At 46.3% G+C, this 27,748-nt stretch overlaps 2 protein-coding genes and 1 pseudogene across 3 annotated transcripts; 2 read left to right on the top strand and 1 right to left on the bottom strand.

The window, feature by feature from the left end:
- Positions 1 to 2,871: 2,871 nt before the first annotated feature.
- On the bottom strand, positions 2,872 to 6,480 carry LOC123444352 (pentatricopeptide repeat-containing protein At4g32450, mitochondrial-like). 2 transcript variants are annotated; one of them, XM_045121043.1, is made up of 3 exons: positions 6,206 to 6,474; positions 5,123 to 5,796; positions 2,872 to 5,044 (listed from the first exon to the last, which is right to left on the bottom strand). In XM_045121043.1, the coding sequence occupies exons 1-3, from the start codon at positions 6,316 to 6,318 to the stop codon at positions 3,195 to 3,197; spliced, it is 2,637 nt and encodes an 878-aa protein (XP_044976978.1). In that variant the 5' UTR covers positions 6,319 to 6,474; the 3' UTR covers positions 2,872 to 3,194. The 2 variants fall into 2 exon arrangements, with proteins under 2 accessions (XP_044976978.1, XP_044976977.1); XM_045121042.1 differs by having other exon boundaries at positions 2,872 to 5,796; positions 6,206 to 6,480.
- Positions 6,481 to 6,648: 168 nt separating this feature from the next.
- On the top strand, positions 6,649 to 16,421 carry LOC123444351 (protein farnesyltransferase subunit beta). The gene is made up of 14 exons (XM_045121041.1): positions 6,649 to 6,942; positions 7,327 to 7,413; positions 7,495 to 7,600; positions 8,184 to 8,219; positions 8,730 to 8,812; positions 8,891 to 8,944; positions 9,047 to 9,098; positions 9,165 to 9,229; positions 9,343 to 9,399; positions 9,478 to 9,550; positions 10,339 to 10,425; positions 10,503 to 10,644; positions 15,694 to 15,797; positions 15,956 to 16,421. Exons 1-14 carry the CDS (start codon positions 6,653 to 6,655, stop codon positions 16,190 to 16,192), a joined length of 1,473 nt encoding a protein of 490 aa, XP_044976976.1. The 5' UTR covers positions 6,649 to 6,652; the 3' UTR covers positions 16,193 to 16,421.
- Positions 16,422 to 17,878: 1,457 nt separating this feature from the next.
- Positions 17,879 to 19,714, top strand: LOC123441887 (annotated as a pseudogene).
- Positions 19,715 to 27,748: the final 8,034 nt, after the last annotated feature.

Genomic DNA, 27,748 nt, shown 5'->3' with positions numbered 1-27,748 from the left:
ACGGAGTGACAAATCCCAGTCTCGATCCATACTAACTCAACGAACACCTTCGGAGATACCTGTAGAGCATCTTTATAGTCACCCAGTTACGTTGCGACGTTTGATACACACAAAGTATTCCTCCGGTGTCAGTGAGTTATATGATCTCATGGTCATAGGAACAAATACTTGACACGCAGAAAACAGTAGCAACAAAATGACACGATCAACATGCTACGTCTATTAGTTTGGGTCTAGTCCATCACGTGATTCTCCTAATGACGTGATCCAGTTATCAAGCAACAACACCTTGTTCATAATCAGAAGACACTGACTATCTTTGATCAACTGGCTAGCCAACTAGAGGCTTGCTAGGGGCAATGTTTTGTCTATGTATCCACACATGTATATAAGTCTTCATTCAATACAATTATAGCATGGATAATAAACGATTATCATGAACTAAGAAATATAATAATAACTAATTTATTATTGCCTCTAGGGCATATTTCCAACACGAAGGCCTTACAAGGGCAATATCAGGGTCATGTTAAGAAGCCCACCGTCATTCTTGAAGCAGTTGCAACACATGATCTTTGGATTTGGCACGCTTTCTTTGGCATTCTCAGGTCTCACAATGGCATCAATGTGCTGCAATGATCACCGTTGTTTGTGAGGCTGACGGAAGGAAAAACTCCTCATTGCCACTAACTGTCAATGGACATGAGCACAAGATGGGATATTATCTGGTTTACGATATCTATCCTTCACGGGCACCTTTGTCTGCACCATCTCTAACCCAAAAGGGAAGAAAAAGTCTCACTTTGCCAAAAGACAAGAAGCAGCTGGAAAGGATGTTGAGAGGGCATTTAGAGTTCTGCAGGTCCGTTTTGCAGTTGTTCGTGGACTTGCTAAACGATGGGAACCGAAGACCTTGTGGGAGGTGATGACATGTTGTGTGATCATGCACAACAAGATTGTCGAGAATGAGGGTGAGGATGTTGCGACAACTCTAGAATGTGAGAACATGGGTGATCATATCGAACTTCCATACTAGAATCCAGTCACATATGAAGGGTTTAGTGAAATGCATCAACAAATTCGGCATCGATCAACTCACGAGCAACTGAAAAAATATCCGACTGAGAACGATTAAAGCGGCAACAATGTTGAAATGTAAAACTTGCACCTTTTAAAGTTTGAACTAGTGTTGCATGCGGCTATTTGAACATGTGTACTCTATGTATGCAGCTATTTGAACGTCTCAACTTTATGTATGTGGCTATTTGAACGTGCATACTCTAATTTTTTTAGAGAGGCAGGATATATGCATATAACATTGGATGGCGGCCTCCCGCCTCCGTATCCATGGACGGATTGGGAGAAAATTTACGGGCTGTCATTGGATTTGGAGATGCCCTTAGTGAACGTTGTGTAAAAATGTTTTTAACCCGAATTCTATAGCTAGTTCTAGTCTAGTTAGATCAGAAACTTTATCTACTAATTTCTTTATCAAAACAAATATACTAGAAGAGATGCAATCTGGTTGTGCGAACATGCAAGCGACCACAAATATAGTGATATAAGAGGGCGGCGGCAGGGACGTTGTGGAATTTGATGGGGCACAATGGTGGTTGGTTGGTAGGAGATGTGATGATCGTCCGGCGGCGGCATGCCAAATGTGAGCAAAACTTAAACTCTCAGACTACCTATAGTGAAAGTAACATAATGAGTAACATAGATGACACTTAAACAAATTTTTTACAGTTAATTAATAAGGAAAGAGATAAATTGAATAGCATATCTAGTTACTCATACACATATCACACATACGAAGACAAGGTAAGTTTACAACCTAATAAATAAAGTGTTGCATGACATCACACATGTTACTCCTCATTATAGAGAGAGTAACAGAGACTAGAAACATGCATGTTACTCTCTCTGTCCATCAATATAAGAATGTTTGTGAAGCTAAGTTAGCTTGAAAAACATTCTTATATAGTGGGACAGAGGAAGTACTAATCTATGTTACTCCCCATTATGGTTAGGCTGGTCATAACGAGGAGTAACTTATACTAATGTTATGTATATGACACTAGGCTTAGTTACTATCTTTACAGTGCAAAGTAAAATAGTATTAGTGTCATAGATGGCTTCATTTATTAGCGTGTAGACACATCTCTTATTGGGAAGCGCTATGTTACAGTAACATATTATGTTACTCTAAACACCTTTCTCTTCAGTAACTCCATGTCACATAAGTATTTTTTTTTGAAATGTCTTATGTTACTAGCTAAGTTACACCTGCTATGACCAGTCTTAGTCTCAAGGAGGTTAGCAACTTGACACATGATGCAACACACTGAAGAAAAATTGCGACGACTCAGACTGCTTCAGAGCCGGGTGCTAACCATGGCACTTGGACCTCACTCATACGACACCCCAATGCGCCAGGTGCAAATCGAATTTGGATGTACAGTAAGATTTTACAAGATATTGTATGCAACCTGGGTCGATGTTGTATATTTTTTGAAGATGTGAATGACGTGTTGGAGCTCCATTTGGCACGATTCAACCCACAGAAGTGAGTGCACCCAGGTCACTCCTTTTACAATCAAGGGTCCAAGTGGCAGACTTCTTCAGTAAGGCTAGTTCCTAAGAACAATATCAGTTTCGTATCACCGAAAATGGTGCACAGATCCTCCTGATACACGGAATAACTAATAAACGGTGCACAGATCCTCCTGATACACGGAATAACTAAAAATCCTCTTATCATCTTATGGGAACACGAAAACAGAAAGGCTCCCAGTAAAGGACCGTGCCAAATTGTCTATGCTGTGAGTTAAAGGTTCAGTAAATCAAGGAGTACAAAAGTCATACAAGTACTTTAGCACAATCAAAGTTACCAACAAGCATGAACTACAGAATACTCACAAACCAAGTGTATCCATAGTTTGTATCATTAGTTTTTTATGACATGTAACGAATTGTGAGGGAGCATCATCAGACAAAGAATGCTTCAAGCTAACAAATTCCAGACTAGAACACTAATAGGATGTTACATAGAGGATAGGATACACCGTGTCCTTGACATGAAACCTGTGGTTAAACCAAATGTTTCATAGGCAACATACCTTCAGGATTTACACAACCGATTTTGGTTCTCAACCTATTAAATTTGATAACAGTGTAGACACGTCCCATTCTGTTTACCAATAGTCTTTGCAAGAGCACAAACCATTTTCAAAATGGTGGAACCTCTTTGCGTCCCTCGCAATGATCTGACGGCCAACAAGCTTAGAGATTATCTTCAAAGCTGTGTGGCAATCACCACAGGAGCGAAGATTCTTGATAACCCGAATTGGGGAACGAGCAGCACTGGTTATAAGACCATAACTAACGGCTAGCCTCTCACTGTGAGCTAGCAAGGCATCCTCTTTAGTTTCTGGATCAACGTCGTGAAGCACAAATCGAGTATCCGCAATATAACCAGCCTCCTTCATATGAGCCGCCAAGTACCTCAGCTCTTCATAGATCTTAAGGGTTTCTGGATGGGATCGATCCCCTGCTCTGTATTCATGAACTTTGCTCCTAGCTTCAGCAGTATTAGCCTTCTTCCTCTCTTTCTCCTTTGCAAGGTCTGAAGCATTTACAGGGAAAAGACCCGTTTTAGACTGCTCATTCAGCCTAGAAGGATCCAGGCGTTCTATAATCTGAGCACAACGATCTCCCAGCTCCAAGTATCCATTAAGTCGGCACATATTCATCAAACTTTCCCAGATATCGACGCTCGGTTCCGTAGGCATCCGTTCAATAAATTCACGAGCTTCATCAACATAGCCAGACTGGCCAAGCATATTAACAATGCTGGCATAGTGATCGACGGAAGGAGTTATACCAAAATCCTTCTGCATTGATTCAAAATGCAACATGCCCTCGTCAACCGATCCCAAAATTCCACAGGCCAAAAATACATGTGTGAACATGCCAGGATCCGGCTTATCTCCTGTCTGCTTAAAACGATCAAAGAAGTCAGTTGCTTCTTCACCAAGACCATTATGCACAAACCCTGAGATTATAGTGCTCCAAGATGTCAAATCATGCTGCGCCATAGTACTGAAAAGTTTCTTTGCATCTTCCATCGAGGCACATTTAGCATACATGTCCAAAATTTTGTTGTTAACATCTATGTCAACAGCTAGTTCTGATTGAGATATTTGATTATGTATTTGTCTTGCTTCTGCAAGAGCAGATGCATCAGCGCATGCTTGCATCAGTTTAAAGTATTGAGGAGCATGCAGTACAATGCCTTTTCCTTGCAGCACCGGTAGAGCTTCCAAAGCTTCTTTTATGTTCCCGTCTTCACATAACTTATCCAGTTCCTCAATAGTACCTTTGGATATGCCGCTGACTTCATTAGATACTTCAGAAGGTGATCCATCATTTGGCAGGCTGCCAGGCAGTGAATGCTGGAAATACATGTTATCTTGGTAGGGTGTACTGCTCAAGTTGTTCTCAGCTGACGTAATAGGTTGAATATCTGAATGTGGTTCTGGATAAGTTCTATTATGGCTGTGCTGTACATCTGTGTTTACATTCATGAAACGCTCCCGATGAATTCTATGCGTGTCAATTTTGTTAATGGTATAATGACTCTGATATGCTTGTGAAGCATTGTATCCAAAATCACCTTTGTGGCCTTGCTGGAATCCTGGAACATGCTCCTTATGGAAATGGCTAGTATTCGGATACTGTGAGGCAGAATTCACAGGCCTATTTGCATGATCATGACTTTGATAATCATTCTGCTGCTGAACGTTTCCAGTTAAGCTTTGATATGATTGTCCTGAAGGACCGTATCCATTCTGCCTACCATTATAATTCTGCTGGTTACTTTGGGTGTTGTAACCAAAGTTGTGTGTGGCATATCCAATGCCATTGTGCTGCTGATGAGTACTTGGTGGACCTCCATTAGGACTTGGGCGATTGTATGCACTACTTGCCTGATCAGGCTGCCTGGTATAGTATCCAAAATCACCATTGTGGCCTTGTTGAGATCCTGCAACATGCTCCTTATGAGAACTGCTTGGAGTTGGATACTGTGAGGCAGAATTGCGAGGCTTGTTGAAGTAATTACCATTAGATATTCGATCAACCTTCTGTTGCTGAAAGACTTGCTGGTCACTTCCAGTTGAGCTTTGATGTGACAGTATTGGCGGGCCATATCCATACTGCTCACTAGTATAGCTCTCCTGGTTACTTCGGGAATTGTATCCAGAGCTGCAATCATATCCAGTAACGTCACGACCCCTTTGCACATTACCATCTGCAGAAAGGCCATTAATAGCAGGTGTGACACCATGCTGCTGATGAGCACTTGGTATATCGCCCTTGGGGTTCTGGTGGCCATATGCACTATTGCCCCCATACGATTGCCTGGCAGTATATCCACGTGGCTCGTTATTCACTCTTGGACTGGTATATGGCTGGCGACTATCTGGTAAGCCAAATGATCCACCGCTCTGGTAAGGTTGTTCAGAATTGCCTCCATAATGCGCATTGACAGCGACATCAGCATGCACACCTTTATTTCTATCAATGCCTTCTGAAGAATGAGCTGAATGGGGATCCCTCTGCAAGGGGCGACTGAAATGATCAGGCGAGTGTTTTGAGCGGGACTCTCCTCCGTAGCTCCCTGCGTTTTGCACCCCCCAATCACGGTGATAGTCTCCATCAATTTGCTCGGATGCCAGACTGCCAGCGCCTCGACGTGGAACCAAAAAACGCGGGCATCCTCTTTCAGCTGGAAGACTGAAACAGAAGAGCAAGCACAGCATGTTAATGTCCAGGCAAGAAGCATGCGTCGAAGAAATCATATTGGCCATTTGGAGGGGTCAAAGCAATCTGTTTGGCTGTGTGAACACTGAAATTATAAGGATTGAAGTGTCAGGCTAGTTTCAGCACACTTGAAATTATAAGGTGTCATGAGAGTGGGCGTATGTGTTCCGTCTATCTGCCATCTGAAGCTCCAACCGAAGTTGATTGCTTGCACTACACATTTTTTGGGGAAAAAAAATCTATTGTTTAACTCATGTGGCTTTGTTTCTACTTATCGCAAATGAACACAAGTTCACAGACAGGACTAAACCACTGGACGATGAAACCATGATTAGTGGTCAGGGGAAGACTGGTCCAAGGACCTGGCGCGAGCGTGCGGTACCTGTGCGGCGAATCGACGCGCCGGGCGGGGGAGAGGATCGCGGCCGCGAGCTCGCCGCGAGGGGAGTAGCGGGCGGCGAGGAGGGCCCTGCGCGCTCCAACCATGGCAGCCATCTCCCTCAACCTCTCAGCGCGGCGTGCCCCTGCTGCTCCGTGCGCGGCGAAAACCCTCGCGGGGGGCGAAGAGCCCCAGCCGCCAAGCGGAAAGAGGAGGTTGCCCTACGGTGGTGCGGCGGCCGGGGCGGCGGCGCGGTGTGATGGTGGGAATGCCTGAATGTTCCGCCCGCTCGAGCCGGACGGACGGGTATAGCACGCGGCCTCGCCCCGAAGCTGGGCCGGTCCACTGGGCTGCGCTGCCTACTGGGCTGGGCTTTTCACTTTCAGGCCTTCATCCCTTTGTCGGCATCCAATTTCTTCTACTTCCCCACTCCATGGACTAAGCTCCCACATGGTTCGCCTTTCCCTGAGATCCTCGTGGCCGCAAGGAGACGGAGCTCGCAGCCGCGGCACGCAGCCGAGCGACGGCCAGCCTCCGCCCGCCTCCGCCGCGCCTATGGATTCCTCGTCGCGGACGCAGCCGCAGCCGCCTCCCGCCGGGGGAGACCCGTCGGAGGACGAATCGGCCGCGGAGCTGCCCCGGCTCACCGTGACGCAGGTGGAGCAGATGAAGGTGGAGGCGCGGGTAGCCGACATCTACCGCGTCCTCTTCGACGCCGCGCCCAACGCCAAGTCCGCCGTGTAAGGGCCCCTCCTCAAGCACTCTCCATATCAGTACTTCTCTTTAGCTACTAGCCCGCTGTTCGCGGTGTTTGGGAGGGGAGTGGCACGGGCTTGGGTGCGAGAGATGGGCTTCAGGGCTTGGTTGGTGCGGAGATCAGATAGGCTTGCTTGACTTCTGCTCGGAGCTGGAAGCTCGCTGATAAATCCACGTATGTAGCAGATGGGGGGAGGAATTGCTTGAGTGTGGTACCGAATTTTTTGCTCATAAGTTAAGAAGCATAACTGCTGCCAAATAGGTGTTGTATAAGTGGCCCTTTAATTCTGACAGGAACTGACTTGAGACTATGATGTTCTCACCTTACGTATACCGAGCTTTGATTTTTTTTATTTTTTTTGCTGCAGGCTGGAGCTCTGGCGCGATCAGCATGTCGAGTATTTGACGAAAGGGCTGAGGCATCTTGCACCTAGCTTCCATGTGCTCGATGCCAAGTATTACTTCTCTAGTGTTGAATTAACTCAAGTGCCGTCCCTGGTTTATATTTTGCTTACAATTTCTTCTGGTTATTCCAGCCGACCTTGGTTATGCTATTGGATGGTTCATGGGCTTGCATTGCTGGATGAAACGCTTGACGATGACCTCGAGAACGATATTGTGGACTTCTTGTCTCGATGCCAGGTTTGTTGATCTGTTATGATATAATTGTATGGATATTGTTCTTTGGTTTGCAGCTAATTTTTTATAACACTTGTGCTTAAGGATATATAAGTTGAAAACTTTACAATCAGACTGTTTAAGGCTTTGTTTCAAACTTCCTCTCTTCTTTGCTGATATGAGAAACAAGATTGAATGGAACAGCTTTGCCAAACTGCTTAAGGTGGTGGGGCTAGATGAATAAATCTCTCAATCCATGTGTCATTCTGCATATATACATACTAAAAACTAATAAATAAGTTGCTCAGACAATATACTCTGGTTGCAGAATACAATAAATCTTAAATCTGATAAATTATATAGCACTCATGCTTCAGTTGAACAACATTGCTTCCTACAAGGATGGACAAGAAAATAACCTTTATTTTACTTTGTTCTATGGTTAGGTTGTCCCTTAGAAGCTTTTGCAGCAATATAATTTTTTATACTGAAAAATACAAGTAGTATTGGTCATAATTAAAGCACTGAAGATACCCTTTTGCAGATACACTAATTTCTTAATATTACCATTTTGTCTCTTATGATGGCTTAATTATAATTGTTTCAGGACAAACATGGTGGATATGGTGGTGGACCTGGGCAGGTTTGCTCTAACCTCAAACTTTTTTTAATTCCCCACATTTAGCTTCGGTAATAGCTTTAGGTTGGTTAATCTTTTGTATTAGTTTTTGAAATACAATTTTAGGCAACCATGGAATTTGGAACAGGTCATTGGAATGCTGGACTGTAGTGTTATTGGATCTGACGTTACTTTCAAATGTTTGCTTCAAAATGAGTGCTTAGACCGTTCTAGGCTACTTGACATGTTCGCATGAATAGACAAAATACCTTCGACAGACCATTTTAGTGATAAGAGCTTCAGAGATAGGTTTATATGAAATATATATCTGTGTGTTCATATAACTCAAGAAATCTGCTGTAGTCGGCAAAGCTAGCTTTTGTAGTGGTTTTGTTTGTCCATCTTTTGGAAGTTCAGAGATAGCATTCATCTTTCTCTACCGATTCGGATTCATGTTTATTTACTCATTCAAGATGATAATTTCCACTGGCCAGTTTTTTTGTTTCATCCTTTTGCTCACCTTTTCTTTGATAGTTACCTCATCTCGCTACATCGTATGCTGCTGTAAATACACTTGTAACCATAGGGAGTGAAAAAGCACTATCATCAATAAAAAGGTAACTCTTATGTCTGCTCTTGGGAAGATGTTATTTATATCTGTGTTGTTTTCTTAACAGTTCTAAGTTGTCAATCAGGGAAAATCTGTACAAGTTTATGCTTCTAATGAAGGACAAATCAGGTGCTTTCAGGTGTGCGTTTTCTCGATAGTGCATAGGGCAAGGAAAATACTATTTCCATACCAAGTTCCGTCCAACTAATGTCTGTTAATCCATCAAAAATCTTTCAACCAGAATGCATGATGGTGGTGAAGTTGATGTCCGTGCTTGCTATACTGCAATATCGGTGAGTTTCTTGTAGTTCATAATGTTAATGTTGCCGTTTTCTAATATTTTGCTTGTTGAGATTTAGGTCGCCAGCCTCGTGAACGTTCTTGATGATAAACTGGCAAGAGGTGTTGGGAACTACATAGCAAGGTTTGCTTTGCTTAATGTGATTTTCAGTTTTGCAATTGCAAAATATCTGGTTGGTTTGTTCAGTTATTTTTTTCTATAGAATGATCAGTTGATTCATACACTGCATGCCCCAGTTGTCAAACTTATGAAGGTGGGATTGCGGGGGAGCCTTCTGCTGAAGCTCATGGTGGGTACGTTTCTAAAGATGGTCTCTGATGATTTTCTGAATGTATCTGTTAAGAAGTTCAAATAAAATTTGCTTTGACAAGGTACACTTTTTGTGGCCTGGCTGCAATGGTCCTGCTTAATGAAGTGGAGAAACTCGATTTGCCTAGCTTGATTGTAAGATTCCTCCTCTTACCTCGTTCAGTTTTCCTTCTGTTGTTCTCTGTGTGTGTATGTGTTGTCCTAATTTGCTTGCAATTAGTTGAACTTGGCCCTTTGGTCTTCAATTATGTAAAGGAGAAACGTATCGGATTTTTATTTTAAAATCTGTTTGTTGTATTGTTCGGAATAGAAAAAGGTCAACTTGTCAACCCTCAACTGACTCTAAAATTGTCCTAGTTGCAACACGTAACAACTGAAACTGTCCACTTTTCACAACCTTGGGTGGTTTTCCAAGTATTTTTGACTGCTGTGGATGCCATGTGTTCACTGCGTTACTACCATGTCAGCAGACAAGTCTAACAACCAAAACATACGACCGGAACTGTCCATTTCACAACCTTGGGTGGTTTTGCAAGTATCAAAAATCTCTTAATTTCCATGAAACAGTAAAGAGGGAGAAGAAAGAGAAAACTGAGGGAGAGATATGGCACGGGACTGGTTTGTTTGATGTTGTGACAATGGCATGATATCCACATCAGCCAAAGCCAGTTGTCAAACCAACCAAGGTTGTAAAACAGGCCATTTTGCTATTTCATGGTTGCAACTCAAGACGATTTTAGAGTTCAAAGTTGGGAGGTTACTTTTGCAGGAGCTTGGAGTTGGAAGTGCACTTTTGCGGAAGTTCTAGATTGAAAAGTGGACCTTTTTCTAGGAAATATATGAACTTTTGCTTTGCAGCCACATATGTAATTTGTTGTTACATCATTGTTTGTTGCAACACTAACTAGGTCCTCACCGTTTAGGGCTGGGTGGCATTTCGTCAAGGAGTGGAATGTGGATTCCAAGGACGGACAAATAAATTGGTTGATGGTTGCTACTCCTTTTGGCAGGTAAAATACAGCTATCATATTTCATTTTTAGCCACATGTTCTGCTCCATATATGACCGATGTCTTGTGTATGTCCAGGGAGCTGCTATTGCTTTAGCACAAAAGCTGATGACAGTTGTTGCTGAACAATCTAAACCATCGTACTCCAGCAAATTATCCTCAGTAGATGATGCTTGTGGGACCAGCTCATCTGGGTTGGCTTCAGAAAAATCTCCTATTGGTAACTATCTTATGCTCAGTACTTATTGAAAATTATCTTGTGAGACCAATGTGCTTTTCTTTATTATTAGTAACATATTTCTGCTTCAAATATCTGGTGAAATAATTAGTTGACTGAGATTCCCTGTTATATGTACATTAAATACCATGCTTATATCTCTTGTTTGCTGACTTTATAAACTGTAACACAGTGAAGAAAGATAAACTTTCTCTTTTGGAATTGTGATGAGTTGGGGTTCGGCAATTCAATATGGTGTGATTATTGTTGTTTTCAAATTTTTGTATATTTGTATGTTCATTATTAATGTGTATTACTGCACTAGTGTCATTTGGTCACCATGTTTGCCTGGTGGTGTTAGGAATATGCAACTTATGTTTATTGAAGGCCCAAAGGGCATATATATATTACACATGACTTGAGGTGCAAGGAAAGTAAACATAGACTAATGAGGACTCCTAGACTAATACTAAGAGCATCTCCAACAGCCGCGCTTCGCGCCGCGCCCAAAAAATGTTTTTACAGCGCGCGCGCCGGCTGGTTTAGCGCAGGGATAGGCGCTGGCTCCAACAGCCGCGCTATAATGCAGCGCGCGCGCCGCGCTCCAGCAGCGCCCAAAAATGCAGCGCGCGCAGCAGGCACAAATCACATATACATTTCAAAAAATAGTGAGAAAAACGATCAAACAAACAAAATAAATCAACAATAAATAGTTATTACAACTCAAACAAATAGTTTCTCGTTCAGTACAACAAATAATGCAATAAACACAACCAATAGTTCATGAACAATTCAATACAAATAATGCAATCAAATCATGCTCTTTGTCGTCCATGCCATGCCCACCACTCTTCACTCAGATCCTTCTGAAGATCATTGTGTGTTGCGGGACGCCGAATGGCATGATACGAGGCAACAAAACGGGCAACCCTTTCAGCCCTCCGTCGCACTCGCACGGGATGTCCCAAGAGCTCATACTGTGAGTAGTCTACATCTTGGCCACGCTCATTCTCGATGATCATGTTGTGGGATGTGGGATTCTCCACGAAATAGTTATTCATCAATCTGTTATGGGCATCAATCCTATCTCTCCAAAAATTTTCCCGACCCATAACCGAACCACCGTGCTTCGGTTTTTTATTGATATGCATAGCTATGATCATTACAAGATCCTCCTCTTCCATATCAAATTCTTCTTCGGAAGAATCATACGACGAACTCATCTACAATGTTCAATACTACACTATAAAAAACTACAATTCAAAACATGCACCAAATTCATAAATTTGAAGCAATACATACCTTGTAGGCGTTTTGTCGAACACCTTGCGGGCGCGGCGCGGCAGCGAGCGGTGGGGCGCTGTTCCTCGGACGTCGGAGGCGCGCGAGGGCCGGCCGGACTAGGAGGGGTGGGGCGGAAGCGCGGCGGCGCGGGGAGGCCGGGGAAGCGCCTGAACGGGGGGCGCGGGCGGCGGCCGCAGCGGAGACAGGCCGGGGAAGCGCGGGCGGGCGCGGGCGGCTCGGGGATAGGCCGGGGCAGCGCCGAACGGTGGCGCGAGCGGCGGCGGCGGCGCGGTCGGATGGGGGCGGTCGCGAGAGTGCAGAGCGAGCGCAGAGAGTGCACAGCCAGCGCAGGAGAGAGCAGGAGAGAGCGCAGAAGAAAGAAGGAGCGAGCGCGGGAGAGTCGCGTGTGCGGGAGCCGGCGCAACAAATAATGGGCGCGGGATTGCGTTTAGGCCAGCGCGCTCAATTGGAAATGGCGCGCGCGCCGTTTTTGCGTGCCCGCTGGAGCTGCCGCCGCGTCGCGCGCGCGCTAAATACAGCCTTTTTTACGGCGCGGCGCTTGTATAGCGCGGCTGTTGGAGATGCTCTAATAGACTAATAAGGACTCCTAGACTAATACTAATACTTCCTAACACCCCCCCTCAAATGCAAAGCGTATGCAATAGCATTGCATTTGAAGAAGTGTAATACTAAAAAACAATGATAATCCAAATCCGCGTCTTGAGAGTGTCGTCGTAGCATGAAGAGTCTTCAAAACTTGTCGAGTCGCCGAAGGAGAGAACGAAGAGATGGCAGATCAGAGGTAGACACCGCATCACTTGAAGATACAAGATAAGTATCAAGAGAAGATGGGTTGTCAAAAGAAGATTGCACATCAAGAGGAAGACACCGAAGAGATGGCACATCAGAGGAAGACACCGCATCACTTGAAGATACAACATAAGTACCAAGAGAAGATGGGTTGTCAAAAGAAGATGGCACATCAAGAGAATAAAGCATTGTGCAGAAAATCATAGTCCACGACAACCGTCGGCGAAAGAAGCTCGACGGATAAGGCACGATGGACGTAGATCGACAATGCAAAAGAAGTCCAGAAAATTCTATAGAAAACAACAAGGGCAAGTAGGCCACAAAAGTTGCATAGAAAGGATCAGGACTTGCATGGCATGAGAAAACACAAAATTTCAATGGATTTGGTGGACACAACGGAAAACAAAGAAAACTAGAAACACACTAGATTCTGGATGATGGCAGCGGAAGAGAAAAAATAATATCATGGCGGCGAAGGCCAATTCCAACCAGAGTGTGCGTGAGACAGTCCTGACTGTGTAGAAGGTGGTTGCTCAGTGTGGGAAGCCTGAGTCAGAATACCAGCAGTACCCGTCGAGGAAGAACCTGAAGCAACGAGTAGGCGCTTAAGTCGCAGAATATCCTGCTCAGTCAAAGCGATGGCTGAAGTTGTCGAGGTAGATGACGAAGTCTCTGTAGATGAGGATTGCGCCTGGCGCAAGTGTTTCTTCTTCGTGTAGCAGTGGGACTCAATATGACCATCATTGTTGCAGTAGCCACAATGTGGATGGGGGCGACCTGAACCTCCAGAAGGAGTGGGCAAGAGCGGCGGAGCACTCGAGTGAGAAGGGGTCGGTGCAGCAGGGGGCGTAGAAGTAGCCCGAGCAGCGAGCACCAAGGGAACCTCCAGCAAACCAGCACCACGTAAGCGAGTCTCCTCAGCACGAATCTCAGAAAGCGCCTCCATGAGAGAAATACGGCCACGAGCAAACAACTGAGCACGCCGAGGCTCAAACTCCTTAAGGAGCCGAGACAGGAACTCGTAGACGCGATGAAACTCCAAGTTGGTCTGGACAGCCTGGCAACAGGGGCAAGTACGACAACCAGCAGTGCGAAGAGAATCGAGCTGGCGCCAGATAGCAGAACTCTGTGCATAGAAGTCATCAACAGTAGAGTCACCCTGCTGAAGAGCATGCTCCTGACGAACCACGGAGAGGTATAAGGCATCACCAGAGGGCGCATAGCGCTGACGAAGGCGAGTCCACATCTCAAAGGCAGTAGGAAGGCCCAAAAACTCGGAGCCAAACTGAGGCAGAACACTAGCAGTGAGAACAGCTGCAACACGAGCATCATCATCAAGCCACTGGGTGTAAGCGGACAGATCACCGTGATACACCTGAAGAGCCTCCTTATAAGCCAAGACCTTCTCATCATAAGCACTTACAATGGCCTCATCAGCAAGCTTAGTCGCATCCTTTGCGGCCTGAGTAGCAGCCGCATGAAGAGCCGGTGGGGTCGGCGGAGTAGGAGCCATGGGAGGAACCGGACATGGCGGACAACAGACCTCGCCAGAAAGAAAACCCCATAGACGGATGCCACGCATGCGAATGCGCATGAAGCCAATGAACTCGGTGTAGTTAGTGCCATCAAAGATCACCGGACAACGAGGAACAACAACGTAGCCGAATACAGCAGACATTTTTTTTAGGAATCAGAGATCAGAGAGCCAGCAGGATCCGGCGAGATTGGGGTAACCAGTAGTTGGATCGGGACCCTGGGGGCGGCTGGAGGGAATCAGATCGGGCTTGGAGGGCGGCCTGCAGAGAGCTGGAGGGGATCAGATCGGGAGCTGGAGGGCGGCCTGCAGAGAGCCGCGTCTGGGAGCAGAGCCGCGGGCAAGTCTGGGAGCAGAGCCACTTCTGGCGGATCCGGCGACGCAAGAATGGATGGTGCGGGCGGATCCGGCGACGCAAGACTGGATGGTGGAGGACGCGCTGGGCAGGGCCGAGCTCACGCAGCCGATCCGATCCGGTGAGATCTGGCGTTCGCTGGAGGCTGCGAGTGGAGCCTGCGGGAGCAGACAAGGAGGAGGCATGTTCCTGGAGGAGCACCGGCGGGAGAAATCCTGGCGCCCGAGGAGGAGGCGCGTTCTTGGAGGAGCGCCGGCGGGAGAAATCCTGGGACCTGGCGCCAGGGGAGAAGGGGGAAACGCCGGCAGGAGGGATCGGCGGATGAGCAGCAGCAGGATGAGAACAAGAGCTGCGTGGAGGAGGATCGGAGCACGAGTTGCGCGTGCGAAAAATTGATCAAAGGCTCTAATACCATGTTAGGAATATGCAACTTATGTTTATTGAAGGCCCAAAGGGCATATATATATTACACATGACTTGAGGTGCAAGGAAAGTAAACATAGATTAATAAGGACTCCTAGACTAATACTAATAGACTAATAAGGACTCCTAGACTAATACTAATACTTCCTAACAGGTGGTACCTTTGGCAGATATTTGCTAAGAGGGTGCTTGGATACATTTTAGTCCCATGACTAAAAGTAATGAGACTAAAACTTGCTAGCCTCACCCATGCTTGGATCCAAATACTAAACAGACTAAAATCAAGTTAATGAGCATTTATTATCCTCCAAACCCTCCAATCCAAAACTTGCCCGAGGAGTTAAATGAGGAGGGAGAGGACTAATGCACATTTTAGTAGGGGTACCCTGACTAAAAGATTTTAGCCTCAAGACTAGTTTTAGCCTCTCTTTAGTCAGGGGTGCTTGGAACTTTAGCCTCTTAAAGAGACTAGTTTTAGTCAGACTAGTTTTAGTCCCTTGGATCCAAGCACCCTCTAACTTAATACTACAAATTTATAGTGATTCATAACCTGTGTTACATACTAGTGGGTAGTGCTTTGATTTATAAGGTGTTGGATCTGATCTTGATTTGTTTCACCATTTTGTGTATTTGTGTTTTGTGACAGTGGATTATGTGAAGTTTGGATTTGATTTCATGAAGCAGAGCAACCAAATAGGCCCGCTGTTCCACAACATTGCTCTGCAACAATACATCCTGCTTTGCGCACAGGTGAAAACAAAAACATCTTATTTCTTGCATAGATGGATATCTAGGGTTTCTATTTTCAGAACTTCAAATTTTCGTACATTCATTTCATGATGAGATATAATCCTTTAGATGTGAAATTCCTAGATCGTAATTGAAACTACATATGCTGAAACACGCAGGTGCTAGAGGGAGGATTGAGGGATAAACCTGGAAAGAACAGAGATCACTACCACTCGTGTTACTGCCTGAGCGGCCTCTCAGTTAGCCAGTACAGCGCAATGACCGGTTCCGATTCATGCCCCTTGCCGCAGCACATGCTTGGCCCATATTCGAACTTGCTAGAGCCAATTCATCCGCTCTACAATGTTGTGCTAGAGAAATACGAGGAGGCCTATGAATTCTTTTCGGGAGAATGATCAAATGTCCACCGTTACAGTTACAGATAGCTAGGACGGTCTGTGATATTGCAATGGCCTGAAGTACTGGTGATATTTCCGCGGTGTGTCCGTTTGTTGTATACTAGCACTCATTTGAATGTCTGGATTCACTATGAGTGCATGGTGAGAGGCTGAGCTCTTTTGGTCACATGTCTCGGGGATGTTATTGATAGCACTGCTGATTGATGCGGAGACGTTCTCTTCCTAACTCATGCTCGGCATCTTAACCTTCGAATGGAACGTGTGTGTGTGTGTGTGTTTTAGAAGGGCAAATGATTTGCCGCGTTCATTAATTAAGAGAGTTTAGAACAGATTTAGCTGCCCTAAGGCAAGCTGGTAAAACAAAAACCTACTCTCCCGGAATAAGATTACACAAATGGATTGCGACTGCCAACCCCAAATTCTTCGCCTAGCATCGGATATTGACCATGATTATTGTTGATATGGCGAACTTGTTATTGAAGATCCTTGCATTGCGCTTGTTTTATATCTCCCAAGACACAAGCATTGTAATAGAAGCCATAGCCTTACGATGTCCAAAGCCATCATGGTTGCGTACCACCAAGATTGGACATCTTCGAACCGATGCCAAGTATTTGGGTGGAACCCTTCTAGCTGAAACCAATCGCGCACCATGATCCACACCCTTATAGAGAATCTACATTGAAAAAGTAGGTGTGCCGCCGACTTCGGAACTTGGTTGCACAGTGGGAAGCTACCACAATTTGACCAACCATGCTTGGCAAGGCGGTCGACCATCCAAACACGATTATGAGAAATCAACCAGACAAAGAACTTGCATTTTGGTGGTGTCCAGTACTTCCAAATCGTGCTCTTGAAGCTAGAAGCTAAGATGCCGCAGAGCTGCGCTTTGTATGCAATGGCCGCCAAGTAATGCCCCGAGGTGGTGAGTTTCCAAGTGATGGTGTCAGGATGGTTGTCTTGCAGTTGCACCTGGGACATCAAAGTCTAAAGCGAGATGAATTCCTGGATGTGTGCCACTCTTAGACCATTTGAGAATTGATTTTTTTCACCCATGCACCATTCTGAATTGCCTTCCTTACACTCCACCTTTTGCTTCTGAAAATGTCAAAAATTAGTGGTGCAATGAGCTTAGGTCTCAGCCCATCAAGCCAGGCCGACTCCCAGGAACTCCCCTTGTGCCCATCTTCGATCGTGACCTTCGTGAGGGCGTGAAAAAAGTTCATGTCCTCCTTGTCGCAAGGGTTTCCGGTGCCCACCCAAGGTCTTTCCGGCACCATCCATTCAAACCATGGATGTGGAGGCAGTGGCTTCAAGAGGCTGAATCCTACCCTCCAAAAATATACTTCCTTTGTCCCAAATTTTTTGTCTTAGATTTGTTTAGATATGAATGTATCTAGTCACGTTTTAATATTTTGATACATTTATTTTTAAATAAATCTAAGACAAAATTTTTGGGACACAGAAAGTACTACATTAGTACATAGTAGAATATTTATTTTAGGCTTAAAAATCAAAACAGCGGGTCTTCTTGCCTTGCAATCTCGAAAATTTTGAAGTTATTTGGACTATACAATTATGAGTACAGGCTAAGAGCGTTTATTTTTTCTTATGTTAACTTTAAGCCACCCTCCATTTTATTTCTAAATTTGTCATTGTGTGGAGGCATTGTCGTGCTCGCGGATGGCCTACTCTTGGGGTGGGCTTGATGGTCTTGATGCCTCGCCGTGTCACTTGCGAATTACCGAACAAAAGCTTTACACATTGGCTGCTGACGGCAACAAGGGCCATAGATCTCGTGATCCTCTTAGAGCATCTCTGGTGGATCCTCTATATGGACGTGTATGCCAAATATATACCATGTTCGTAGTTTTTTACCTCCCAGCGACTCGTGTAAAAGGCGTGTAAAACATCCACGCCCAGCCACGACGGTAGGAGGCGTGAAACTAAACACGAGCATGCCACGCTCGTGAGCTCGCGTCGTCCCGCGCCCGCCCGGAGGAAGGATCCGAAGAGCTCGCCCCGAGGTCGCCGTCGCGTTTCTGCTCCGGCCGCCATCCAAGGTAATTCCTCTCCGGCCGAGCTCAAGAGCGGGAGGGCGGGGACGGGGGGCCGCACGCCGCTAGATCTGGCGGCTGGAGGTGCGGGATGCGGGCGACGGCTGGAGGTGCGGGATGCGGGGGGCGGCTGGAGGAAAGGGAGCGACGAGCGGGGGAGAGGCAGCGATGGGCTGGGGAGAGGCAGCGACGGGGGTTGGTTGTATATTGCTGTCAATTTGGTATATTGTTGTATATTGCTGTCAATTTAATGTCTAAAATAGCTGTGGATTGGTTGCTTGTAGATGGATGATGACCAAACCTTCTTGGAAACCATTGATTTTGGTTACACACAAACACAACCAGATAGTCCAATTGGAGAGCAGGCAACTCCATCGACTCAGCATCGTTCTGCAATAACACAGAAAGGAAAATCCAACAAAGGGAAAAATTGGTCTAGTGATGAGGACAAGGTTCTCATAGCAGCATGGGCAAATACAAGTTTGGATATTGTTGGAACAGATCAAAATCGAGATGTTTATTGGGCTAGAATTTCAGAGTACCACAACAGACACAAGGAATCATCATGGCCGGAGCGAAATGATAATGCAATCAATTGCCGTTACACATTAATTAACAAAGAGACCTCTAAATTTTGTGGTTGCCTTCAGCAGATTTTAAATAGGCACGAAAGTGGAAGGCCTATAGAAGAAAAGGTATGCGCCTTTCTTGTACTTCTGTATGTGATGTGCAATATTCAATATGTGTTGTGCATATTTTAACAATATATTTATATGTGCAGACAAACGATGCACACATTTTGTTCAAGGAAATGGATCTTAAAAAAAAGAAGCCTTTCACATTGATGCATTGCTATACAGAGTTTTCGAAGCATCCAAAGTGACAGACAAGAGAACTTGAAACTTCTCTTAAGAAACAAAAGAAGACCATTGATGCAAGTCCGGGCACAGCCACCAATGATCCGGCTGATGCACCCTCGGTACGTACTGATGCTACCTCGATAGGCACTGATGCTCTTAAACATGAGAAAAGACCTGATGGTGTGAAGAAGGACAAGAGAGGTAAAGCTGATGACAGTGCTTGCAAGGTGTCATTAGAAACTGTGTGGGCAGCAAAGCAAGAGAAGGATGAGATCGAAGAGGCGGCAAGAAATGCTCGCTACACGCAACAACTTGAATTGCGAAAAGAGGAGATTGCACTCAAAAAGAAGGAGGATGCACGAAACGAGAGGGAGGATGCACGGAGACAGTTTGAATTAGATGAGAGGGTCATGCTCATCGGCACTAGTGGTATGACTGATGTGCAAAAACAGTTCTACCAAGTTAAGCAGAAGGAGATCCTTGCTCGCGGCCTAGAGTAATGTGAGCTATATGTTGTAGTTGTAAGAACTATTTACTGCTTTCTGCTAGTTGTTGTAAGAACTATTTACTGCTTTCTGCTAGTTGTTGTAAGAGCAATTTGATGCTTTCTGCTAGTTGAGGACATGGATTACATCACTCATTGCATACAACAACAACAACAACAACCAAGCCTTTCAGTCCCAAACAAGTTGGGGTAGGCTAGAGTTGAAACCCATAAGATCTCGAAGCCAAGTCATGGCTCTGGAACGTGGATAGCTAACTTCCACGCACCCCTGTCCATGGCTAAGTCTTTGTCGATATTCCAAACCTTCAAGTCTCTCTTAACGGACTCCTCCCATGTCAAGTTTGGTCTACCACGACCCCTCTTAACATTCTTAGCACGCTTTATCCGTCTGCTATGCACCGGCGCTTTCGGTGGCCTCCGTTGAATATGTCCAAACCATCTGAGACGATGCTGGACCAACTTCTCTTCAATCGGTGCTACCCCAAGTCTCTCTCGTATATCGTTATTTCGTACCCGATCCTTCCTTGTGTGACCACATATCCATCTCAACATGCGCATCTCTGCTACACCTAACTGTTGGATATGTCGTCTCTTGGTTGGCCAACACTCCGCGCCATACAACATCGCATGTCGGATAGCTGTCCTATAAAACCTGCCTTTTAGCTTTTGTGGCACTCTCTTGTCATAGAGTACGCCAGAAGCTTGGCACCACTTCATCCACCCAGCCTTGATTCGGTGGCCCACGTCTTCATCGATATCGCCATCCTTCTGCAACATGGACCCCAAATATCGAAACGTGTCTCTCTCCGGTACCACCTGCCCACCAAGGCTAACCTCTCCATCCTCTTGCTTAGTAGCACTAAAACTGCACCTCATGTATTTAGTTTTAGTTCTACTAAGCCTAAAACCTTTTGATTCTAGAGTCCGCCTCCATAACTCTAACTTCCTATTAACCCCCGTTCGGCTATCATCGACTAGCACCACATCATCCGCAAAGAGCATACACCATGGGATATCTCCTTGTATATCCCTTGTGACCTCATCCATCACCAAATCAAAAATATAAGGGCTCAAAGCTGACCCTTGGTGTAGCCCTATTCTAATCGGAAAGTCATCGGTGTCGCCATCACTTGTTCGAACACTTGTCACAACATTATCATACATATCCTTGATGAGGGTAATGTACTTTATTGGGACTTTGTGTTTCTCCAAGGCCCACCACATGACATTCCGAGGTATCTTATCATAGGCCTTCTCCAAATCAATGAACACCATATGAAGGTCCTTCTTTTGCTCCCTGTATCTCTCCATCAGCTGTCGCACCAAGAAGATGGCTTCCATGGTAGACCTCCCAGGCATGAAACCAAATTGGTTTTTGGTCACGCTTGTCAACCTTCTTAAGCGGTGTTCAATGACTCTCTCCCATAGCTTCATAGTATGGCTCATTAGCTTGATTCCGCAGTAATTAGTACAACTTTGAACATCCCCCTTGTTCTTAAAGATTGGTACTAAAATACTCCGCCTCCATTCTTCGGGCATCTTGTTTGACCGAAAAATGAGGTTGAAAAGCTTAGTTAGCCATACTATCGCTATGTCTCCAAGGCCTCTCCACACCTCGATGGGGATACCATCAGGATCCATCGCCTTGCCTACTTTCATCCTTTTTAACGCCTCCTTAACCTCACACTCCTGGATACGTCGCACAAAGCACATGCTGGTATCATCAAAGGAGTCGTCTAGCTCAATGGTAGAGCTGTCAACCTCTCCATTGTAAAGGTTGTCAAAGTACTCACGCCATCTACGCTTGATCGCCTCATCCTTCACAAGAAGCTGACCATCTCCGTCCTTAATGCATTTGACTTCGCCGACATCCCTCGTCTTCCTATCCCTAATCTTGGCCATCTTATAGATGTCCCTTTCGCCTTCCTTAGTGTTTAAACGTTGGTAGAGGTCCTCATACGCCCGACCTCTCGCTTCACTCACCGCCCGCTTTGCAGCCTTCTTCGCCACCTTATACTTCTCCATGTTAGCTGCACTCCTGTCCAGATATAGGCATCTGAAACAGTCCTTCTCCCTAATAACCTTCTGGACCTCATCGTTCCACCACCAGGTGTCCTTAGCTTCCCTTCTACTTCCCTTGGTCACCCCAAACTCCTCTACAGCGACCTTCCGCAAGAAGGTCGCCATACTCGTCCACATCAAGTTTGCATCGCCTCCTTCCTCCCAAGGGCCCTCCTTAATGACCCTCTCCCTGAAAGCCTGGGATGCCTCCCCCTTGAGCTTCCACCACTTCGCTCTAGCGACTTTGGCGCGCTTATCCCGTTGGACACAAATCCTAAAGCGGAAGTCAGCAACCACAAGCTTATGTTGAGGGACAACACTCTCTCCAGGTATTGCTTTACAATCAATGCAAGCGCGTCTGTCTTCTCTTCTAGAGAGGACAAAATCAATCTGGCTAGAGTGTAGACCACTACTGAACGTCACTAGATGGGATTCTCTCTTCCTAAAGAGGGTGTTAGCTACAACCATGTCATAGGCTAGAGCGAAGCTCAGGACATCTTCTCCTTCTTGGTTCCTGATGCCATAGCCAAAGCCCCCATGCACCCTTTCAAAGCCTGTGTTAGATGTACCCACATGGCCATTGAGGTCTCCTCCTATGAAGAGCTTCTCACCAATAGGTACCCTCCTAACCAAGTCCTCCAGGCCTTCCCAGAACTCCTTCTTGGTGCTCTCATTGTGGCCTACTTGCGGGGCATACGCACTGATAACATTGAGGACTAAGTCCCCAACTACCAGCTTGACAAGGATCATCCGGTCCCCTTGCCTCTTAACGTCCACAACTCCATCCCTAAGGCTCTTGTTGACCAAGATGCCTACTCCATTCTTGTTTGAAGTTGTCCCCGTGTACCACAACTTGAAGCTGGTATCCTCCACCTCCTTCGCCTTTTGTCCCTTCCATTTGGTCTCTTGGACACATAGGACATCAACACGCCTCCTCACCGCCGTAACTTACCCGTCAGGGACCCTACGTTCCAGCTACCTAAGCGTATCCTCCTAGGCTCGGCTAACTTCCTTACCCTCCGCACTCGTCGAGTCAAATGCGAAGACCCTTGCTCATTTTTCACTACACCGGGGCGTCGGTGCAGCGCGCCACTAAGGATGCGGCGACCCGACCCTTGCTCACTTATCACCATATCCAGATCAAGATACGGCGCGCCACCAAGGGGGTGACGGCTCGGCCCTTGCCCATTTTACACCACACCCGGGTTCCGATGTGGCGCGTTGCCAAGAGGGTTATGCCCCAACGAGTTTCCTTTGGGTTTCATATCCATAAGAGTGGCTGGGGTTTTCACGTTGGCTCGCCACGCCTATCACAGCCCTCCTCCTTTACCCGGGCTTGGGACCGGCTATGCTAAGACAACATAGGCGGAGTTACATCACTCATTGCATAAATATTTTTATTGATACATGCATTACAAGGACATGGATTACAAACTTGCAACTAGGACATCACTCGTTTCCACAGAAGAAGAAATTCGGCATCTCTTCCTCGATCGATTGACTGACGTCCATGCTTGGAACCACCATGGCGTCGAGCGTTCTTCCTCTCTTCCTCCTCGCGCTCGGCCGTTTGAAAATATAGTCGTTGGAAATATAGCCGTTTGAAAATATAGTCGTTGGAATATACACGTCCTAATTTACACGTTCCACTAAAAAACTGGAAGGTGTATAATTTAGCAAGGTGTATATAGACGTGTATATGGAGATATACACGTCCAAATTTACACCATCCACTAGAGATGCTCTTAGGATGTTGTGAGGTTCTCTTTCGCATGCGTGGGCTCTAGGTAAAAACACATGTCTATCCTTTTGAACTCGAAGGCAGTAACGAAGTGCATCGTTACCCTCCTAGGATCCATTCTATTATTTTTATATATTTTTTGAAATGGAGATAACATATTTTCCTCATATATAGGCGAAAAAGGGTTTCCCCCCCGCTTTTTATTCCAAAGGAACCGACACTGATACAACCGACGATAGGTGCTGGGGCAGAAATAGCACAATCACGTCCAAAAGAAACTAAAAAGAAAATACAAAAGGAAGAAATGCCGACATCGGCGGGTCAAAAAAAAAGCGGAGAAGCCTCGCGACCGTTGCGCCCACTAAAGATCTTCCACCAAGCTCCTAGGCTCTGAATCGCCGGTACCAATCAACACCTCTAAGAAGGGACACGCGATGACGACGTTGTTGTCAAGGGTTTCCCCCGATACTCGCGAGGAGAAGGAAAGGGTAGCCACGACGCCCTCCGGGAAGGTCTGGCGGCACCCTCAGGCGCCACCGCGTCGGTGTCGGCCGGGCCGACACGGATTTCTCCCGATCCCAACCTTCACCTCGGGCACGCCGGAGCCCGCCACCATCCCGCGTCAACACGATCTAGAAGCTTCCCACGCCGTCTTCCCGAAGCAAATACGTGAGGCCTGAAGAAAGGAGACGTACACATGCCGGAAAGAAGGAGCAGCAGTACCGTAGACACGCGGGAGGGACCGACCTCCACCACCGAGGTAGTAGCCGGCCGGACGCAGCAGCAGAGTCATACCAGTCCCATGGGCCCATGGGACCGGCCAGGCCCCGCCCGTGAAGCCACTGCTGACGCGATGCAGCAGGCGCGTCAAGGCTCCGTCGATCCATGTCCGAGCAGGTGCACATCTTCATCCGACCGAAAGTAGCACCGCCAGAGGACTGGGCCGGCCCACCTAAAACCCATATGGGGCCAAAGGGCCCAGATCTGGGCCGGAGGCGACGCACCGGACCAGCACACCAGCGGCCACTACCACTCCGCCAAGGAGCAGCTCAACCGCGGACAAGCCACCGGAGATCGTCGGACCGCCTGCCGGTCGAGGCGCACCGCCATCCGGACGTTGATTACTTGTGTTGAAGTTAGTGATTCCCGTAACATGCACGTATGGTGAACCGCTATGTTAGTAAGTCGGAGCACAATTAATTTATTGATTGTCATCCTTTGTGTTGCGGTCGGGATCGCGTGATGGTTAACACCTACCAACCCTTCCCCTAGGAGTATGCGTTTAGAACTTTGTTTTGATTACTAATAAAAACGTTCACAATAAGTATGTGAGTTCTTCATGACTAATGTGAGTCCATGGTATAGATGCACTTTCACCTTCCACCATTGCTAGCCTCTCTAGTGCCGCGCAAATTTCGCCGGTACACAAAACCACCATAGACCTTCCTCAAAACAACCACCATACCTACCTATCATGGCCTTTTCATAGCCATTCCGAGATATATTGCCATGCAACTCCCACCGTTCCGTCTCATGACTTGTGCCGTCACTTACATATTGCCATCGCATGATCGTAAGATAGCTAGCAAGATGTTTCAACGTCATACACCAAGCTAGATCGTTGCACATCCCGGTACACTGCCGGAGGCATTTCCTATAGAGTCATCATCGTTCTAAGCATTGAGCTGTGAGTAAATGAAAGTGTGATGATCATCATTGTTAGAGCATTGTCCTATGTGAGGAAATAAAAAAAAGAGGCCAAAGTTACCCACACAAAAAAAGAAGAAGAGAGATATGGAAAGAGGCCAAAGAGCCCAAAAAAGAGAGAAAAAGAGAGAAGGGACAATGCTACTATCTTTTTCCACACTTCTGCTTCATAATAGCACCATGTTCTTCATGATTGAGAGTCTCTTGTTTTTTCACCACTGTTAGAGCATATATCTCCATATGTGGTTTTGGTAATTGATGACAATTCCTATGGACTATTGGTTGCCTTAAGTTATATTTATCGGATTTGTCCATAGGCACTTCTTGAAGTCCATCTGTTGGGTTCAAGGAGTTTATATGATGACCAAGATGGTATTCAAGGTATTATCCAAAGAATGGTCATAGAGACACATGGTTGATCAAGATCTTAGACAAAGAGTAAATCAAGATGATCAACACACAAAGCATACAAGATGTACCGAGAGGGATCAAGTGATCCCATGGTATGGTAAGCATTGTCCATTACGTGTTTGTGTACTAACCCATGGTCTTTGTGAGAGTTCTATGTGGGGGTTAGAAGTGTTTCCATGGGCTTGCGTCTAGAGGAAGATCTCATACAACCCATGAAGGATGACGTCAAGTGGTGATCGTCATCAAGATGGCGGTGTGCAAGTTCAAGTGGATCAACACGAAGATATCTTGCTTGAAGCTTGCTGTTCATTGTGGTGGCAATGGACTTGTGAAGATATGCTGAAGAGTGGCTCACCCATAGTGAGTATGGGGGAGCAATCAACTAGTCTTCGTCAAGCCAACACAATCAAGAAAGGTGGTCCATCTTGAGGAAGCCAAGATCATCATCATCTAGCTCAAGAGGACGAGGTGCAAGGTATAGGTTTGCCCTTGATAGGTTTTCTGTTTAGGATAGATTGATGTACTATCAAGGGGGGCTCTCAAGTGAGTAGCTTGATCGTATCGTTCATTGAGAGCTCAAACCATTTGCATCCTTGCATCATACTTCTTGGTTCTTATTTGCTGTTTCTCTTTGTGATTTTTAGAGCTTATGGTCATCTTCATGACAAGCTCGAGTTCATCGAAAACGGAGTCCATATGCAACTACTATGATGTTTTCGATGTTGGAGTTTTTGCCGGTTCTTCATTCTTAGAGGACTCACATCTTTATATCATTGGCATATTCATAACCGCATGGTCTTAAGATGGTCACTGTTTGGATAGCCCTTGTCGTCCTGAATCCAACAAGCTTGGGTTTGCTCGATTCGGAGCTCGTATGCGAAAGTTATGGCTGTTTCAGTGGCGAGCGGTAGTACCGCTGGACCTAGCGGTAGTACCGCTGGAGTTGGCGGTAGTACCGCTGGCCCTAGCGGTAGTACCGCTGGCTGGCGGTAGTACCGCTCCAGGAGCTTAGTACCGCCTGCCTAGAGGTTGTTCGTGGACGGACCTTTTTGCGAAGACTTTCTTGGTGGTGGTAGTGTCGTTGCACTACCAGGGGCCCAGCGGTAGTACCGCTAGCTGGCGGTAGTACCGCTAGAGTGCCAGCGGTAGTACCGCTGGAGTGCCAGCGGTAGTACCGCTGGAGTGCCAGCGGTAGTACCGCTGGAGCTCGGGCAGAAAGTGGGGGTAACGGTCTGATTCCTTCCCCCACTATATAAAGGGGGTCTTCTTCCCCCTTGGTCTTATCCATCTGTTGAGCTCTTGTTCTACCTCCATTGTTGACATTCTTAGAGCTTGATTACTCTCTATCCCTCCAATGATTCTTGCTTGTTCTTGAGGGAAAAGAGAGAGGAGATCTAGATCCACATCTCCACCAATCACTTTCTCCTCTATGTGAGGGGAACCCCTTGGATCTTGATCTTGGAGTTCTTTGTGAGCTCCTTGTTCTTCCTCTCATATTTCTCCATAGCTTTTGTTGTTGTGGAGGGATTTGAGTGTTAGGGAGTTGACCACTTCGTGTGTTCTTGCCATTGCATTAGTTGCATCGGTTTGAGTTCTCCACGGTGATACGTGGAAGTGAGAAGTTGAGAAGCTTACTACCTTTGGTACTTAGTACCCTTGATATTGTTCTTCGTGGATGCTTTGGCGTCCTAGAAGCTTGGTGGTGTCTCGGAGCTCAATCATTGTGGTGTGAAGCTCCGGGAAGCGTCGGGGTCTCCAATTAGGTTGTGGAGATTGCCCCGAGCAATTTGTACGGGTACCGGTAACCGCCCCCAAGTGTTGCCACGTGTACGGGTTCGGTGACCGCCCCCAAGGGTTGCCATTTGTACGGGTTCGGTGATCGCCCCCAAGGGTTGCCATTTGTACGGGTTCGGTGACCGCCCCCAAGGGTTGCCATTTGTACGGGTTCGGTGACCGCCCTCAAGGGTCCCTTAGTGGAATCACGACATCTTGCATTGTGCGAGGGCGTGAGGAGATTACGGTGGCCTTAGTGGCATCTTGGGGAGCATTGTGCCTCCACACCGCTCTAACGGAGATTAGCATCCGCAAGGGTGTGAACTTCGGGATACATCATCGTCTCCCCGTGCCTCGGTTATCACTTACCCGAACCCTTTACTTATGCACTTTACTTTGTGATATACATATTTTTTATTGTAATATATCTTGCTATCA

The sequence above is a fragment of the Hordeum vulgare genome, chromosome 3H (genome assembly GCF_904849725.1).
Source record: "Hordeum vulgare subsp. vulgare chromosome 3H, MorexV3_pseudomolecules_assembly, whole genome shotgun sequence".
Taxonomy (NCBI): Eukaryota; Viridiplantae; Streptophyta; class Magnoliopsida; order Poales; family Poaceae; genus Hordeum; species Hordeum vulgare.
The sequence above is the reverse complement of the archived record's forward strand: the minus strand, read 5'-3'. Positions and strand labels throughout refer to the sequence as shown.